This window comes from Letharia columbiana, assembly GCF_014066305.1.
Source record: "Letharia columbiana isolate WasteWater2 chromosome Unknown Sc0000001_s0, whole genome shotgun sequence".
NCBI classification, from domain to species: domain Eukaryota; kingdom Fungi; phylum Ascomycota; class Lecanoromycetes; order Lecanorales; family Parmeliaceae; genus Letharia; species Letharia columbiana.
In genome coordinates, this window is record NW_023501037.1 from 597,310 (window position 1) to 616,119 (window position 18,810).

Below are 18,810 nucleotides of genomic sequence, written 5' to 3' on the forward strand. Positions count from 1 at the left end.
CTCTTAATTCTCGTCACGGACCGGCGCTTCATTGAATAGAGAGATACCCGAGCATGCGTACACAGCGAGGTATGGGAGGAGGAGACTGCCGACGCAGAGACAAAGCAACGTTCATAGAAAACCCTTTTATAATCGATTGGAAAGACTCGCGACTTATGCTCTTACCCAATGCTTAAATTTTCAGAGCATTAATATGTACCGTCACTCATACCACTGAAGACAAGCCGTTTCTTACCTTAGAATCCCTCTCGATCTGGCTAGCGTACATTCGCCACACCAAGAGATATCAAAATCCCGCCCATTAATGTATGTTGTTCCTCACTCAACAAGTACACGTACAGTCCACCATAAAAATGTCTAAAATCGCTAAGTATATCATCTCCTTACCACTGTTGCTTATCAGGGGCCTTTCTGACATTCTACCAGCCGTCCAGACTGGGCCGACGATGTCGAAAATGACCTTGACGATCCCGCAACCCTACCTCCGCAAACCGTAACCACGAACAAGGACGGTACCAAAACGGTCACTTCCTACCGGTTCAACGACGACGGCAAACGGGTCAAAACCACTCGCCGCATACGCACCACCATTGTCAAAGAATTCGTCAACCCCCGCGTCGCCGAGCGCAAAGGCTGGGCGAAGTTTGGGCTCGAAAAAGGCCATGCCGCCGGACCGAGCTTCGACACCACAAGCGTGGGCGAGAACATTATATTCCGACCGAGCGTGACGTGGAAGAGAGACGGGAAAGAGGAGAAGAAAGTGGGGGATGACCCGAAGGAGAAGCTGAAGAACATGAAAGTCAAGTGCAGGATCTGTGACGGGGAGCACTTCACAGCCAGGTGTCCGTTCAAGGACACGATGGCGCCGATGGGAGAGGACGGAGCCGGTGCCGCGGGCGGGGCGGGTGCCGATGGGGACGAGGATGGGCCGCCGAAGGAGGGCGGTCTGGGTACTGGGGGAGGGGGTTACGTGCCGCCGCACCTCAGGAAAGGAGGAGCCGCCGGTGCCGGCGAGCGGATGGGAGGGAAGTACGAGAGGGACGACCTGGCTACGTTGAGAGTGACCAATGTGCGCCGGTCCAGAAATCCTCCCTTGCTTTGGCTTTACGCTGACGTTCGAACGTGTCTACAGGTTTCCGAGTTCGCGGAAGAGAACGATCTGCGGGAGATATTCGAACGCTTCGGCCGAGTCACGCGTGTGTTCCTCGCCAAGGACAGGGATACGAACAGAGCGAAAGGGTTCGCCTTCATCAGCTTCCAAGAGCGGACCGACGCCGCAAAGGCTTGTGAGAAGATCGATGGCTGTAAGTGCTGCCGCGTGCCAAACATTCCGCAAACGGCAAACATCGTTCGAGGCTTTCTGACATTGCTGTGCAGATGGCTATGGACACTTGATCCTTCGGGTCGAATTTGCCAAGCGAGCTGCCAACTAGAGCTACGGGCCGGTGTGCACGGACACGAGATAATGCATTGCTTGCTGTAATCAATGAGACGACCCTGCCGATGTCGGTCTGGCCGCTCCTTCTGATTTCTCCATCCGCCTCTCATGCTTTCTTCCCCTCGTGAACTTTCCTCCCGATCCCTACGGGTGATTCCGGCCGACGTGGACGTGGACAAATGCTCACGTCCATTCTCGGCCCCGCCGAGCTTCCGTCGGAGGCTCAGAATGAGGTGAGAAGGACCATGAGATAAGTGAGCCCTACGGCCCTCCTATATACGCATCAACAACAAAGGACCGGCTAGTTGCTGCTGCTGCTGCTGCAAAAATGGTTCCCGACACCATCGAGTGGCTCCTAACCACCCCTTCCAAGTATGCGATGCCACCAGGCCTTGTCTTCGTCCATGTCCGCGTCCGCGTCCCTTTACCTGCCCGTGCCCTGATTATTCTTCTGTCTCCTTGATCCTTGATCCGACTGCCTTTTGCTCTTGGTTTGTTGTCCGTGGTCTGTTGTGCGCGATCTGTGCTTGATGCCTGCTATCGATCCCCCATCGCTTGCTATGAGATCGTGATGCCTACATGCTGAGTAGGGCTTTGTATCCTCGTCCAGTCGTGCGTTCATTGCTGCGATTGACTGTGTGTGCGTACTATAATAGGGCCTTGGCTTGTCCGGTTGCGCTTCCGTTGCCCATTGAATATGTGTGTGTGCTTGTGTGTGTGTGCCTACGGGGGTCGAGATGTTGGAGTACTTTCGCTGAACGACTGTATGTGCCTATGGCTTCAGGCTTTTCGTTGCCGTCGGGGCCTTTCCTCCTGACTGTGCCTACCTCGTGCTTGGGCTTTGTACCTACGAGAGTAGGGCTTTCGGTTGCCGGTGGGGGCTTTCTCGCCTTGGATGTGGTCGTGGGCCTACGCCGTGGTAGGGCTTTCCGGCGAAATGTTCTCCATCTTCCCTGGCGGAAATCCTGCACTGTACCCTCCTGAAACCTAGTCCTTGACCCCTCTGAATATTGAATGCCTCAGCCGCTATCTCCCTTTGTGAATCGTGGTTGGTGTGAGAGTGTGTGCGAGGATTCTCAGTGCAATGTATACATCATTTTGTACACAAGGGATCCTGCCCCGCAGCTGCGCTGCACGGGCCCAGAACCTGTTGGACGCTTGGAACGAGATGAGAAGGATGATGAGGTATGTGCGCCTTACGACCCTAGTATATAGACATCAACAACAAGGAAAGGGTTAATCGTGGTAGTAGATATGGCTTCCAATTTTCTACATTTGATTCAATCCTGCCTATCGAGTCAAAGAATGTAGAGATGCTGTGCGTGAAAGATCAAGCACGGCTATCAAACGGCGTGTTGAAATGCCACAAAGCTAGGCCTCATCCCCGAGCAGCCGACAACTGAGACGAATGCTCTACAGGTTATTTACTTTGGACACTCTGGTTCCATTTTTTTTATATAGGGAGATTTTGCTGCGAGTGAAAATGCTGTTGAGGAAGAGGAAGACGAAAAGTCAGAACAAATCCAGGAGACTCAAAGACGATGGCTGTGTGGCCAGAGCCACAATGTGAGACCCAATATCTCGACGACTGGATTTTGAGGATCGTGTGAGACTAAAGGGGTCAGAAACGGATTTATTGATGCAGCTGGATGGGCGGGCGAAGGAAGAGAATTCGCAAGACCACAAGGAGGCTGTAGGACCGGTCATGTGTCAGGAAGACCAGTATGCGACATGAATGGTAAAGACTTATTAATCTCTCTTTGTTGTAGCTAACGGCCTTCTTTAAATACATCATTCACCTTCCTCCAAAGACGCAGATAGGCTTCCACGAAGACAACGACGTCGGCGAAATCGCGTTTAGTGAAGACGCCCATCCAATGTCTGATTAGATCTGTTTCTGAATCGAGGTACACCAAACGGGCAGATGGTGGGGAGGCAACCGACGGCTCCGGCTCCTGTGCATCGGAAGTTTCTTGAACATTTTCAGTTTTGTAGAATGATACGCATGGGCGAACCTATTGTCCGTAGGTAGATTGCCAGCAGTCCATCTCGCATTGCGCTGTCCATGAGTGGAAAGCCAAACGCGTGATCAATTCCCACGTTCTCACTCTCCTGTGCGATGATGGCTGGGGGTTAGAAGCTCAGAAATACCTCTTCATCTTTGTAGCAAAGATCTCTCTTTGATGTCGGGTCGTAATCCTCTCATGGCAAACTTCAAGGGATTGGGCAAGAGGCTGGCTTTGAATATTCTCTAGAATTGTATGGCCATTGTTCCTACCCCGAAAATTCTCAGAACTTTCAGAATTCTAAGTAAATTTCTCTATGATTTCGGTTGTTCCTCTGCCTGGGAGCTCTTCTTCCGGGCTTTCCCATAGCAAATTCGACTCGACTTCTTGCGGGACACTGAGCCGTGTGCTTCTGAGAAAGTCAGGGCATGCAGATCATCAGGTAGGAATGTGTCTGCACAATAACATGTCAGCCGTATCCTGAAAACTGCAACTGTAGGCTGGAAATTTGCCTGCTTCAAGGCCCGCGACGCTGTCAACAGTGTAGTTTCGAGGCCAGACTATACCACTCATCAAGACTCGCTGCGCACCGTGTGGTGCAGGGGCTACATGGCATCGCACTGCGCACACTTTCAATGCCTTATCTGTGTCGTGGTGTGTACGGTCAAGCATCGGATTTGCTGATACTCATTTCGCGGGGTTGATTCTTCGATTGTATCTTTGGATATCTTGAATGATCCGCCGTTACAGCCCAGAAATGTCCTGTTGTACACTCTTCGAGTTCGTCAGATCTCAGTGGACGTAGTTATGCCCTCAAGGATCTTCAATACACCTTGATCAAGCTGTCAGTACATTGACAATGTAACGATCTGATCTCACGGTGACACCACACTATCTCGTATAGTAAAGAGCCGAATAACACCGTACTCGTCAAGACACTGGCTGTCTCACTGGCTGTCACACTGGCTGTCACACTGGTTGCGCACGACACCACCGTGACAGCATGGCGGGCCTTGGGCTACCTCAACATATGCTCAATACTTGGCAGCTTTGGAGCATAGGACGAAGAGAGGCGACAAGATGGGATTGGAGCGTAGGAAGTCCGAAAGTTTGGTATGCCAAAATACAAAGCCGGCCTGGCATCTGGGGAGTGCTGGGGCAGAGCTCGAGCCTAATTCTGCTATGGAAGCAGATTCTCCATAGCTTGGTAAATTGAGAGAAGGGGCCCGTGTTGGGACAGCCAATGGCAAGAGGTGCGTCTAGTTAGTGTCAACGGAGGAAAGGCTGGAGACAGGTCAGCGGATGGCATCTAGAGCATTCCAAGGAAGCAGAGGATGAGCTCGTCTAACGGTCTGCCATCCAATAAATCGCTTAACGAGACATGGTGAAGAGATCAACGGGTAATGATTGCTAGACCATCCCGGACGGTGAGCTCAGCGGCCAGCGAACAGGTCCAGCTGAGCTCTGCGTTGGGCTTCACTTGATCAATGTGCTCCAGGCAAAATGAATACGTGCCAATGGTTGTCCGATCCTATCCCGATTCCTATTTGCCTCACCCTCTGGTGCCTCGGAATAGGCCTACGCACCAAAATGATAAGCTGCATACCTCTCGGCACTAGAAGATCCGTCTAGTCTCGGTAAGATCAAAACTTGATGTTGCCTCCAGGCTTACCACCACCATCGCATCAATCCCCCTAAGTATGCATAGTCCGTGCAGCTCATCAAACCGCCGATCGACGGGCTCCTAAACTTGCTCCCGTACTTGTTCGGCTTTCCTACAGCCGTGATATCTTTCGTAATGACTATGGAATATACTGAGAGGGTGTCGTTCGCTTCAAGGCAAATCTTGTGGGAACAGTGCGCTAACACTAGTGCTTCCCTTGATTTAATCTAGAAGGTTGCAGTGACCTCGAGTGGCAGTCATCGCAGCGGGGCTATATTGAAATCTCACTCACTGACGCCGTGATGCGCCTCACGCAGCCATACTTAGGCAGGTGTCAATATCAAGGGGCCCGGGAGTGTGAGACGACTCCTGCCTATACATCCATCTTTCGTACCCTGATACATGGTGACCTGACTCGCTAGCAATGATTTAGCAGTGGCTAGAATCGGAATGAGAATCAGGAATACGGGAGGCTAGCCTATGTGAATAGCCGTTGGTTGATCGTGACTCTTCAATCCTTTGGCTTGGCCGAGAGCTTCTGGGTGCAGGTGTGCAGGAAAGAGGCGCTATCTGAAACCCTTCTTCCAAGGACATTTCTCCAAGGTACTGACTGTCCCTTAGCTAAGGTATCTCGGACTCGGTAAAGTAGACGCTGGGTAATTTGAGCTACGAATACTAAAGTAAGATACCTTACTTTACCCTCACGGCCGGAAGCACCAAACCCTCATTTCAAGACGTCTCAACGCTTAGTGTAGAGAGACACTAAAGCACAGTGCGTGACCGATGGCATCATTTGCCCATTTCCAGGCTACTTCCGTCATCAGTCATCCACCAATCTGCTTTTGAGCCAAATAGCCGAGAACCGCGTAGTATTGCATGGACTTAAAAGCGCTTGTAGTCACTGTCCTGAGGCAGCAATGATTAAGAATTATGGAAAGTCGATGGCAGATACGCCTCAGTACGAGCATGGCGAAATTCTTAGCTTTTTTTTTGTTTTTTTCTTTTTTTGGAGATGGGTAATTAACGAGGGATGAAGGATGTGGGATGAGGGATGCGTGATGCGTGATGAGTGATGCCATCGATGCGGGTCAAGGAGGACTGGGTGGCGGGGATCGCACGAGCAGGATATAGAACCAGGGTGGAAGGCGGGTAAGGTAGCTAGGGTGCGTGCGGTGCTAAGATATAAGGTAGGTAGATCTATTTAGGTACATGTACTAGTACCTTAGGTGGGGCGAGGGTTGGGTGAGAGTGATCGGATAACAGGAAACAGGATACATACTCTAAAAGAAGACAAGGACGGTGCGGGGTAAAATTATCGTGGTGCGATGGTGTGGTGGTGTGGGTCCCGCAGATGCAATCATGTCTTTCTTGCATTCACCTTTTACATTGGCTAAAAATCAACCTTGAATTAGTGGTGTGCCATTTGTGACTGTGAATGTCCGGTAATCATTACGAGAATGCGGCGCTGCTGAACTTGTTTGAACTTGCTGGAGTGCAGGGGGATGAGATGATGTACTCACAAGCATGGCTGATGATTTGCCTCGTCGCAATCATTGGGAGTGAGAGAATGTGAGAACTGGAACGATCATGCTGCTTATTTCTCAGAGCCCACTTCATGCGGCAAGGTCACATGGCGGCAACGCTAGGAGAATAGGAGAATAGGAGAGTAGGAGAAATCCATCCCATCCTTGAGATATCGGCTGCACAGAAACGATCGACGGTAAGATTCCTTCCCTACGGAGTATGCATAAGCAACGGAGGGACAAGCCAACTGGTGCCTTCGTGTGTGCTGTGCGCCTTGAGTCAGTCAGTCAGAACGGTTTGATATTCGTGGCACGGGGGCACAAGATATGAAGCTTCTTTTGATTTGTCTAACTTCTCAAATCTTACCCCCAACCACAGACACTCTATTCCACCGTTTCATACTTACCATTTCCCACCACTTCACTTTCCATCATTTCTAAAGTATGTGGGAACCTTTTTAGGTTGCCTTGCCTCGGTTCTGTGGGCAGGGCCGCTGCTGCCGTCCACTAATAAGGCAACTACAAAAGTATCTACTTATAATCTAAGCTAAGGTACTTTAGACCCAGTCAAAACATCTGCTAGTGAGTTTACGGCAAGGAAGTACTAAGGAAGCACTAAGGAAGCACTAAGGAAGCTGAGGTGCAATCGCTATATCGAGGGCAATCGCTATAAGATGGGTTTGTTATGGATGGAAGTTGAGTTACAAATCCTTATATCCATCCCTGCTTGAGTCAGATCAATCCCATTACAGTTCCCTGCTTGAGTCAGATCACTCCCATTACATTTCTCTGCTTGAGTCAGATCAACCCCAATACATTATGCAGTAGTCCTCAGGACAGTACGACTGTACCTACGAGGGTAGCAGTAGCCGGCACACGGGCAGTGTCCAAGCAATTACCATCCTCGATGACTTAGGGGTAGTAGTATCGCATTCATGCGTGCCTTAGCGCAAGCCCTAGTCAAATATAGAATAGCAGGTAGCAAGGTGTACCAATATACCTTATGATCTTTATCAATTTGCGAACATTCCAACCCCATTCACTCCACCATGCGGCCTGCCGAGAACGATTCGTCCGTAAGACTGGATGAATGGCTCGGAGAATTGGTTGATGGCTTCACATATAGCCTGCTGCATGTAACCTTCCCTCCCCCACCAACGGAATCGTGCTGGAAGCCTTGATCAGCAGCCTCTATAACGAACCCCTCAACGTTCCCAAGCCGTATCCTGCATCTGCTCAACACTTTAGCCGCTAACTTCTTGCCCAACCTCCCAGAGGCGCTCAATCTTATGAGGGGTCATGCATCTCACGCTTGCCACTCATTCAGCTATCTTTAGTGTGCCTCGATGGGGTGACAGTGTGCGGTATCATGTAGAATTACCCTCCTGGCTCCTTTCCCTGGCAAGATCACGGTGCTAAGGCTAGACTGCCCATCTCGACCCAGGCCTATATAGAGACCACCCTTCCCCACTGCACGATAGAAATCATCATCAGTCCAAGAACCCAAACCCCTTTCAAAAATTTCTCTTCTTTCAGTGGCTTTCTCTGTCGTGGCTTCCGAAGACATACCTGTCGACCCTCCATCTTTCTTCCAACTTCTCTTCTCTACACCCGCCTCCCTCACCCTCTCACAGGGAGTCGACTCCCGTGGGAAACAGCACAACATTCTCTGGCCTAGTCAACGCCGACCCTTGATCAAATCACCAAGGCGTTCATACCTGTACACAGGATTTCAGCAACCCCGTCGTACCATTTCATCTTGCCAGTGGTCAGACCGAGAGACTTCACTTTGCATTTTCTTTTGCGATATCTTCCAACCAGCACATCGGAGCCTTGGCCGTAGCCATGGATCGTAAGTCTGTTCCTACTGCTGAGAATTCTGTTATCACATTGTCTTGAAAACTTCTAAGCACATACCACTATCGGTACACACTGCGCCATACTTGCTCTCTGTCAAAGTGTGTCATCCACTGCTGTGTCTTTTCGTAAGATTGTACTATCGCATCAGGCAAGCTGCCAAGAGAAGTGATAGTCTGAGGCGCCAAACCCTCTCATTCTCACGTCGCTGTTCGGTTTCAACCCGACTTTTTTTTCTTCAAGCAAGACAGAGACCATCCGAGAAAGAGCATTAGACAGCACAAAAACTTTCTCGTTGATGCTGCTCTGATCGAAGTTTTGAGGATGTATATGTCTTCACCTGCTACTTTTTCTGACATATTGCCTGTGCATTCGTGTCTGCCTGTAACGTCTGGGCAAGCCATAGTGATCTCAGGTCTTTCGTGGCCATTGCAATATGCGTGCATGGCCTGGCGTTCTGACAGTATCTTTTGTACTTCAGCTGGGAAGAAAGAGCTAATGTCTTCCATTCCAGCTACTCAGAATAACTTCCCACACCACGGTCACATCAAAGACGAGCCAGTTCATATGTACAAGCAAGAACCTGTACAGGAAATGCGTTTGGCGGCAATACAGCCGGAGCACGGAGCAAGATGGGCAAACTCTCTTCAACCCGCGGGATTGAGGCAAACTTTGTAAGTCTAACGCAGAGAGTCATTCGACACTTCGATCCGGTTATGATTTCATCCCAGCACCCACTCTTTCTGTATCCATACAACTTACATTTTTTCCCTTTGTTTCGGTCTTGAATATATGCGAGTGCGTGCGAGTTTCGTCGTCCATCGTTTGCTCATCTTTTCCCTTTTGCATTATACGAGTCACATAGACACTTTTCACCTTTGAAGTGCAGGCCATGGTTCCTTTGTCCTTGCGCAATTTCAACTTAGGTGCTTGCACTACTTGAGGATACACTTGCAACGAGTCAGACCGCCATTGTCTCCGAAGCTAATAAATGGCCACCAAGGGCTGCAAGCTTCCACGATGCCCATGACATGGGCATGGGAAGAAACCGTATCCATGCGGTATTGAACGAAGCTTCGTCTCCTTTACCACACCAATCAGCGTCAAACGGAAACACTTTCCACATACCCCCATTTCGGTGTTTGGCAGAGACCGCTGGTGCAGGTGAATACAATCTGAGCTCACCATCAATGATGCCGGTGATGCAAGCGAGGCAAGAGGATCGATATATGCCTCATTATCTGTGAGTCCTGTCCGTCTTTTGCTCCTGTCTCTGCTCTATTGTGTGCCACTCTGATGTCCTCATAATCTGAATCAATATTTTGTTGGCAAGGTTGCAAGAATTCAGTGAGCTAATGCCTATCGACGGAATTAGTTGCCAAGCTCCTCCCCACATGCCCCCAGATGGTGCTTTCCTGAGTTCGAACCATCTTCCGCTGCGAAACCCAAGCCGGCCGGCAGGACAATGCGATCTGCCACGTTTCTCTCTTCAGGGAAGTGCTTATGCGATTGAGAGTGGACTCGGGTATCCCCTAGACATGCCCCCTCCGCGTGTACGCCCTCATACCCTGGATCCGAGCAGACTACTGCATAGGCAGAGTCCAATGCCCAATCTACGAGCAGAATCCGTTAGCGAGTCTGAATTCGAGATGGACGATGCAGGGGAATCTGATCGCGCTTGGGGCCAGCAACTCGACTATGACGATGCAGCTGGTTGGGGAAGACACCCGGACACCATAGGATTGGGTGCCCCTGGCTTTCGCGACACAAAGACCAAGGGAGATATGCGCGATGCTGCGGGTGTGCGAGTGCGAGTGAAGATGAGTTCAAAATTTGTGTTGAAGAAAAGGGCCGCGAGACAGCGAGATTGCTGGATACTTTACCGCCGGAATTATTTCGGCATTCAAAGTTCTTACAACTTGCAACCCATCACAGACTCATCCCCGGACGAAACGTTATTTCTCTATCGTAATAACCACAAGCCGGAACCCATCAAAACCCTCTTGATGTGCATGAGAGGTGTAGTGGAGACAGAGGAAGGGTCAGAGATCAAAATCGTGGTGTTCAACGCGAAACGGAAACCACTGCATGAAGGAAAAGATCCTCCACAAATCGAACCCAAGAGAATGAAGCCACTCGCAGGCTCCAATAGACACTATACAAAGTCCACAGGCGACCGCCAAGACCATATAAACGTGCCCATGAACCACACCTTTCATAGGAACCAGTTCAGGGCTGCAACGCAAAACAACGGGGCGAGAAGAACAGAGCAACAATTCTACCACATCCTTATTGAGCTCAAGGCCGAAATCATCGTCGATGGAGTCTCAAGACTATTCACAGTTGCCTCCCAGATGTCAGAACCGCTCGTCGTACGGGGTCGATGTCCCTTGTCGTTCAAGGAAAAGGACTGCAAGGACGGCGACCCTAACCGCAAAGGAAGGAAACGTCCCCGAGACCGGGATGGAAATGAGAAGAAAGGGGGCTCAACCACGCATAGCCAGAAGGAAGGACAAACGAAGGGAGCAAGCCGTGGTTCCTGTAACAAGACCGGCGATAGCCACCGGCGATCCACTCGGACTTCCTCCCATCTCACAGCGTCACATACCAGTGTTGATGGAGAGGGTAGTAGTGGGGATCGACTGTCCATCGGGTAGGGACTAGACAGCATATTGCTACTCTGGAGACTCGACATAGGCGGCCTGAGGTTCCCACGAGTTTGAGGCTGGAACCCAATGATCCGTATCGCTAAGGCCACAACCGAGGTCGATGAGTTCTGTAGGCCGAGATCAATGCACCCTCTTCTTCCTGGCCACACTCAACCAACGGGCCTCCATCTTGCCATATCAATTCCTTGGAGACAAACATGCGTCTTGGATCCTGCTCAGTCACTGGTTCTTACAGTCTCTATAAAATCTTGCAATTCTCGAACATATCAGGCTCCATCAACATTGACTTCGAACCTAAAGATCCCGACAAAGATAATGGTCAACCTGCTATTCTCCGCCTTTCCTCCAAGAGTGGCTCCTCACGCGTCTTGAGATCAACAGTCTCGGTTCCCACTCGTGACTAAGAAATGGCAGTCAAATCGCTCAACGGTGGTATAGACCAATATAGCCCCCATACCTCCGCTACTAACCTCTCATGCAACTGGTACTGTCAACAGGGAGGTCAGTCCCCGCAATGACCGTACATTGGCTCACTCTTGTACAATGTGTTTGGATGAGGATCAGCCGTGGGAAATGAGCGCACTCAATCTCGCAGATCCGGTGTCGGTAGCAGTCTCAAAAGTAGCATGCCGAAGGTGTTAATGCGGGCTTCGCTCCTTACAGCATGACCTTGGATGGGTAATCACGATAGCGTATGATCTGGTGCATCCGGCAAAGGAAGCCTATTAGATGCTACGCGTCGCAATCGGTGGAAGCCCGGCCAAGCATGTCGCTCCATGACGGCACCACCAATCTCACGGCTCGACCACCTCACAGACTGGCTTCCGATTTCTCATGCAAGCTTTTGTAATTCTCACACAACAGCAATGCATTTCCCGCAATCACCTACCCATCGGATTGTAGCTCCTGGGTTTCACGATTAGACGATCTTATGACCCAGCGATCTAACGACTCTGTTTCCTGACGCTCGACACAGGCATGCGAATTGTCTTTTGAACAGCATAGCATTGGAGTTTCGGCGCAGACGCTTTTCGCTTGAATGGCATCAGAGCAGTCACCTGCAGATTCGAAGACAGGTTGCATGTCTGAGGTAATGTTTGGCTATTGAATGTACATATAGGTCCTCTAGATAGTATGATGAACGTGTATATAACCCTGCCTCGTGCTCACATTGCGACAAAACAAGTAGAAATGAACGAATAAGCTGGCACGTCTGGCAGGGCAGGAATCCCTGCTGTGATGACAAAGCCGGGCTACGGGCTCCCACTCTCCCACTTCAGCGTCATCAGGTGGGATTCTCGTATGATCCTGATTTCACGCTCGACATCTTTTTCCAACAACAGCTGCAGGCGTGAGTTGAGTAGGAGTAGCTATTCGGAGTTTTTACCGTTGTCGGTTTCAATCTTCCAATTTGACTGCCAAGAGTTGAATCATCCTCAACATTTTCGTGAGCATTCAATTGCATTATTGCTGAAGGACATCAATCATTCGACCGCCTGATTCTCAATTAGCAGAGACTGTGCTTCCACCTGCTTCTCCATCTCTAGAATCAGTTGCCATGTCACGCTATGGTGACTACGGAGGAGGTGGTGAACGCTGGAACGCGGAGCGATTCAACCGTGAACGAGGCGGACGTCAAGTGATTGAGCGTGACCGTTTCGAAGAACATGAACGCTATGCACCACCTCGAGCTGGTGGCCGAGAGACTGCTGTCGAAGAGTTCCAATCCCCTCCTCCTCGTGTTGCGCGTGGTGAACGTTTCGAGGAGAGAGACCGCATTTTCGAAGAAGAGAGATTCGGCCCACCTGCTCGCAGGTCAGTGGGCAGACAGCAGCGCTATTACGAGGAGGAGGACATCGATACCTTTGAGAGTAGTCCCAACAGGGGGCCAGAGCCACTGGGCCGAAGGGGCTACGAGGCGACGCGAGCGCCTCCCAGGCCAGGCATAATCCGTCGACAGAGCAGCCTAGACACCTTTGATCGGAAGCCGCTACCTAGATACCCCAGGGAACCACCTGAGGTTATTGCCATGCCAGCTCCCGGTAGACGCAGGAGAAGCCCACCCCGATACGAACGAGATTTTGAAGAAATTAGGATTGCAGAACCAGACTATTACGGCGATGAAGAGTTCAGAGGATACAAGGAGAGAGAAGTTTCTACGGTCAGAAGGAGGAGGGGTGCTGAACCCGAGTTCGAAGAGAGGGAGAGTTTTGAGGTCGAAGAAGAAGAACCCTTTCCAAGGAAAGGCAAGACTAGAATGCCGGGGAAATTGGTGAACAAGCGAGCTATTATAGAGCTAGGCTATCCGTTCGAAGAAGAGGTAAGCAATGGTTTCGTCAAGAATATAGTCAAATTGATTGATCTGTTTTGTTTAGGGCGAAATGGTCATCATCTTGAAGGCTTTGGATAAAGAGCGGATTGATGAAGTTATCAACGTCAGCAAAGAGATGAATCGTGGCGCAAGTAAGTCAAATCTTTTCCCATGGTCTCTCGTCATTCCCACTCATGCGAAAGCCAGGCCGCACCACATACATGATCGAAGCTCCGCCGCATCCACCAGAGGAAGTTATTGAGCGACGCGAAATCGTCATTCCAGAAATCATGCTTCCCCCACCGCCATCCGAAGTGCCACGTTCAGTCCGCGAGTGGGACGTTATGGGTGGCTCTATTCCTGGCGGACATTCCGAGCATGGTGGCGGTCATTCCGAGCATGGTGCGAAGTCTACTCATGGTGGAAAGTCTACTCACGGCGGAAAGTCTACTCACGGCGGAAAGTCTACTCATGGCGGGAAATCCACGCATGGCGGCAAGTCCCACCACGGCGGTGGTAAATCTACGCACGGTGGCCATTCAACCAAAGGAGGCCATTCGGTCAAAGGCGGCCACTCGACAAAAGGCGGCCATTCGACAAAAGGCGGTCATTCAACGAAAGGCGGTCATTCAGAGGAAGGCGGCGAGTCCGAAAGCGAGTCCAGTAGCAGCAGCAGCAGCCCCTCTGAACCTTCGGTCATAATTGAGAAGAGGTCAACCCGCAGCAAATCTCGCCATCGATCCAAGTCGGTCGGGCACGGCGAGGTCATAGAGGAAATTGGCGAGTCAAATGCCATGCACAACGGTCCTTTGGCCTTGGTCCTTCCTCACCGTGAGAAAGAGCGCAACAACAGCAGAGACGAGCGTAGCATTAAGGCTGAGATACGAGCCCTTGAAGCGGAAAAGAAGAAGCTGAAGATCGAGAGAGAGATTGAGAAGGAGCACAGAAAGGAGAATAAGTATGATGAAGTCATCATAGAGAGGCGTGAGAAGGATGTCAAGATTGAGAAGGACCGCAAAGGTAACCTGAGCTTTGTACGGTGATTGGCAAAAGACATTGAGCTGATCAACCTCAAGCGCCTGACTCGAGAGTGATGAAGGCCCTGTTGGCGACTCTGACATAAGTCTTTGCCCGCCAGTGCTGTCAATCCACTGCCGAAACCTATAATCCGACCACTCCATGATGGGTCGCAATAGCAAACACCACACTGTTGCGTTGACGGGATAATGAAACGCCCGGAGAGCATTGGCGTAGGTTCTCTTTCGTGATCGCCTTTGTGAACAGCGATGAATCCTCATGAGCTTTGATCTCCAGCCGACATGTCTCGTGGCAATATCCAGTCTGCGAGACTAGGTGAATTGCTACCCTAGGCTGGCATTTGATATTTAAATTATGCGATAGCAGTCTGTTGAATAGAAATGAATGCATGAATGAATTCTCATGACCGTGACCAAAGTATCATATATTAGAAATGATCAGTAGACGTCCTTCTCGTGAGTGCGAGTACTCTGCCTCAATCCCACATAGATTAGGCTATTTATAGGGTTAAAGTCGGCGAATATTTGTTCACTTTCACAACAGCAGATTTTCATGGATCTCTAGGGATCTAGGGAATACAGGAGCAATGATGTGAAGATCCTCTCTAGGGCATTATGCCAATATGTATCGAATGTTGCTATCCCGTCTCTCAGCTCTACCACGTCCTCCATAGCCGAAATCACAAAGCCACCGCTCCGCCTGTCTCTGACCCAACCCGCAAGAAGTCCACCTCAAATCTCTCAAGCCCACAGAGGCCCGTTCCCAACGTACCAAAGGTTCCGGAAAAGAAGCTCAAGACTACGAACACTGGATCGGGTGGAGACGTGAGGTTGACGCAATGCCCGCGTTGCAAGCGCTTTGCGGACAAATATGTCGAGCACGACTTTGTAGTATTGTTTATTGATCTGGTGCTTGTGAAACCACAGGTAAGCAAGATTTGACTAAAGAAGAGGAAGGAGAAGAAGAATAAGAAGTAGAAGAAGAATAAGACGATCAGCCTGTTGACGTTTGTTTGTCATCAGTTATGCTGGCGTTTACTGAGAGTGCTCAAGGCTAACGATCTGACAGGTCTACAGACACCTTTTGTTCAATCGCCTCTCTCGTGATGATGATGAGCTCGACGTACACTTTTCTCTACCAACACCTTGTGAAAAACTACTAATAGCTTATATATCAGCCCTCCATCACCCGCCTCGGCACCCTTCTCCTCCTCTTCGACGTCTACCTTACCTGGTCCCACATCGAATCCTTTCCTCCATCCCTCACAGCCAGTTCGCCAATCCCAACGCTCCCCGTACTCCTCCAATACGCTTTCTACTTCTTCCTCTGTGCCTTCACCACACTTTCTCAGCACTTGACCATCCGTTGGCTGGCTATTGTTTGGCGGCTTGGTGCCACAGCAAAGGATGAGCATAGCAATGAAGGCGGCCCCAGCGTCAATTCTGGTGGTAACACCATCGCTCCATTTCCAGCTCCGCCGAAGAAGCCAACCCCTAATTCCATCTCGACGGCTCTGTTTGTCAGCTCCTGCCTGTCCTTATTTCCCATCTTGATGGATGTCTGGAAGTATGGTGATACATCAGAAGCCACGAATCCTACCACGACCACGGAACCACCACTCAACAGCTCCAGCGTGACATTTGTGTTTAGCTTCCTCTCCACGCAAGGCGGAGGCGTTGATTGGGTGCGACGAGGTGTTGCATGGGCTGTTGCTGTCCAGAACATGGAGGCGTTGAGGATACTACTGGGATGCAGATATTTGACAGCTTTGGGCTTGGTAGCTGCTGGTGGAGCGGTAAAGTGGGTAGTCAGAAGTATAATATTGGGAACTGTTGGACTTGGAGCCGAAGGATGAAGGGACAATATGACGAACGGCCGAACACCAAACCCAAATATTCTCCGGCAATTATCGAACCAACGGCGTCATCAGCAGAATAGCCCATTGCGTTGAACGTGCACGCGCAGCGATACTCACAGATGTGCTGTCTGCAAGGCTGGAGGACCAGCTCTTCAGGACTTGAAGCCGTTTCACTTCAAGCTCGAGACCAACCGAAGAACTACCAGACGAAGTGAGATTTCTGACGGCAAGCAAGGACTAGCTCTGAGATCTCGAGTGCACTCAGAGAAATTCAGACCAGATGCTTATGCTAGCAAGAGAGATACTGACTAGGATGCTATCAGTATGCTCTTGCTGCGAAGCTGGATGAACCTGCGTGAATTCATAGGCAAATTGTATGGGATATAGAAATTGATGGTGGTGGTTTCGCATGCGGAAAGGCTTTGAGCTCGGTCTTTGCTTCCGCGTATGCACTCCCAAGGACCTGAAAACCATCTCTGGTGTGAGATGCCGTCGCAATGCATTGATTGGAAATAGCAGAAGTATGTGATTCAATTGGTAAAGCGGCATTCCAAGGTGCATCGTTCTCTAAACAACGCCGGCTACGGTTGCTGTTGAACAAGCTGGAGTGGACAGAAACTGCACTGGACAGAAACTGCAGTTTGTGTTCGTAACGGAAAATGGACCACAGCCCATGGAAGAAAGAATCAGTTTTCCTCCGGTTCGATTCCCCGTTTCAGGGGCCCATTCAACTGCCATCACGGCTCTTCCTATCGAGGATCTGGAGTTAGCATGTTCATTCAAATGTAGTCTTACAGTCAGATACTATGTCTGGAGCGTTTAATATCCCGCAATCTTGTCTTCCAATACTGAACCCTCCCTAAACTGCGAGAAACCAACTCCGAAGAGCAGCTTACCTATAGCTCGCCTCTTGCTCAACCTGAAGCCCGTCAACAACAGGTGCCAGCTCGCTCAAAATCTCGTAGGCCTTTTTGTGATATTCCAGCTGCGCAGCGATAAGATCCGCGAGGTTGCGTAGAGGCTCCGGCGTGTCAAGGACCTATCATCGACCTCTATGTCAGCAAACCCGTAGTTGGACACTCGTCCATGGGAGAGGGCAAAGCGCACATTCTTCATCACACCCACTGCTTCCTCGGTAACCCCCACAAACTCATCCTCCTTCCTCTCCACCTCAGCTCTATGCTCATCACTCATCGGCAGATCCTCCTCCCCCTTTCCACCCTTCCCCTTGGCCTTCGTAGCGTCGAGCCCCAACCTCGCATTCTCCACACCCCTCCTCGCCCTGGTTGCAAACATCAAATTCGTGTTCAGCGTAGTGCTCCAACCTGCCAAGAATCTCTGCTGAATCTGTTGGTCTTGCGCCAAGCGGGCTTCTCCCACCTTCTCGCTCGCCAAGGCATATCTCTCGAGAGCGGTAGCTAGTGGGTCTTCGCCACTTGACGAGGATGGATTGGTCTGGATGAGCAACTGACTGCCGGCGAGGGAGGCGCGAGCGATAGCATGGGGGAAGGTCTTCGGCTGGGGCTTTGCGCTAGGGGGAGCGGTGAAAGCTGCTTGGGCTTCGGCGGGGGATTTGGCGTGGGAAAGGAGGTTGACTTTATCGGTTATGGTACGTCCAAGGTCGTTGAAGGACTCGCGGATGTTGGGAGGGTAGTCATAGGCTTCGTTTGAGTATTGCGAGCTTCGTAATTATCAGTGGGGAGTGGACGGTGGGTATTCAAGGTAGTCCAAAGCATACGTGACTTGAAGAAGCTTCTGGTGTACCTGTTTGAGGGCATCAACGCGCTTCTCGAGCTCGATGTAGTCCGGTGGGAGCTCAGTCTAGATAGGATATTTCAGCTGCGCTGACAACATTCACACAGCTCTTGAAGAGTCTTGGAGGAGGGTGGTACCTTGTCGTCAGCAGTGCCTAGCTGCTCTTTGACGTACTGTTGAGTCCGAGCAGCGAAAGGGGAGAACGAAGACCTGCCCACTGTTTAGCTAGCCAGACAGGACTAAGGGGAGCCCTTACGGATACCCACGTTATGTTCTTCCCAAAGGCTTGGAACTTGTCCATCGTATGAAACTGGCTATGCTGCTGAAGATTATGTTGAGAGTATGAACATGCAAACGTTGAGGAACTGGCTGTGTTTTGAACCTGTATTTTATTACATGTGATACTGAGCAACTACGGAGTTGTTCTAGGGCAAATTAGGTGGGAGACTGGAAAGCACCACTGGTGCCACGGGTACTATCATTCACTAACATTCATTATCATTCTCAGTCTTCTGTGAGAGGAGTGTTCTTTGTTCCGTCTAACATTAACCTATGTAATTACAAGAAGCGCTTTGACCATGCTGTAAGATCCAGTAATATCTGTCATCGTAGGGAGACAACAGGTGAAGAAACTGCTGGCGCCATATGCGAGAGAAACGCCAGTAGAACGGAGTACGGGTACACAAGAGGTC

General features: G+C 50.4%; 5 protein-coding genes across 5 annotated transcripts; 4 read left to right on the forward strand and 1 right to left on the reverse strand.

Moving 5' to 3' along the window:
- Window positions 1-353: 353 nt before the first annotated feature.
- On the forward strand, window positions 354-1,433 carry HO173_000771 (uncharacterized protein; the record flags this gene model as incomplete). Its single annotated transcript, XM_037302719.1, has 4 exons — window positions 354-370; window positions 427-1,069; window positions 1,133-1,304; window positions 1,378-1,433. The coding sequence occupies 4 exons, from the start codon at window positions 354-356 to the stop codon at window positions 1,431-1,433; spliced, it is 888 nt and encodes a 295-aa protein (XP_037170226.1).
- A 7,042-nt stretch (window positions 1,434-8,475) lies between these two features.
- On the forward strand, window positions 8,476-11,144 carry HO173_000772 (uncharacterized protein; the record flags this gene model as incomplete). The annotated part of the gene is made up of 4 exons (XM_037302720.1): window positions 8,476-8,482; window positions 9,002-9,161; window positions 9,491-9,730; window positions 9,863-11,144. The coding sequence occupies 4 exons, from the start codon at window positions 8,476-8,478 to the stop codon at window positions 11,142-11,144; spliced, it is 1,689 nt and encodes a 562-aa protein (XP_037170227.1).
- Window positions 11,145-12,714: 1,570 nt separating this feature from the next.
- HO173_000773 (uncharacterized protein) lies at window positions 12,715-14,510 on the forward strand (the record flags this gene model as incomplete). Its single annotated transcript, XM_037302721.1, has 3 exons — window positions 12,715-13,476; window positions 13,532-13,619; window positions 13,675-14,510. 3 exons carry the CDS (start codon window positions 12,715-12,717, stop codon window positions 14,508-14,510), a joined length of 1,686 nt encoding a protein of 561 aa, XP_037170228.1.
- Window positions 14,511-15,119: 609 nt separating this feature from the next.
- HO173_000774 (uncharacterized protein) lies at window positions 15,120-16,360 on the forward strand (the record flags this gene model as incomplete). The annotated part of the gene is made up of 3 exons (XM_037302722.1): window positions 15,120-15,431; window positions 15,574-15,627; window positions 15,683-16,360. The coding sequence occupies 3 exons, from the start codon at window positions 15,120-15,122 to the stop codon at window positions 16,358-16,360; spliced, it is 1,044 nt and encodes a 347-aa protein (XP_037170229.1).
- Window positions 16,361-17,090: 730 nt separating this feature from the next.
- Window positions 17,091-18,419, reverse strand: HO173_000775 (uncharacterized protein; the record flags this gene model as incomplete). The annotated part of the gene is made up of 6 exons (XM_037302723.1): window positions 17,091-17,112; window positions 17,260-17,402; window positions 17,471-18,044; window positions 18,102-18,184; window positions 18,256-18,328; window positions 18,385-18,419. The coding sequence occupies 6 exons, from the start codon at window positions 18,417-18,419 to the stop codon at window positions 17,091-17,093; spliced, it is 930 nt and encodes a 309-aa protein (XP_037170230.1).
- Window positions 18,420-18,810: the final 391 nt, after the last annotated feature.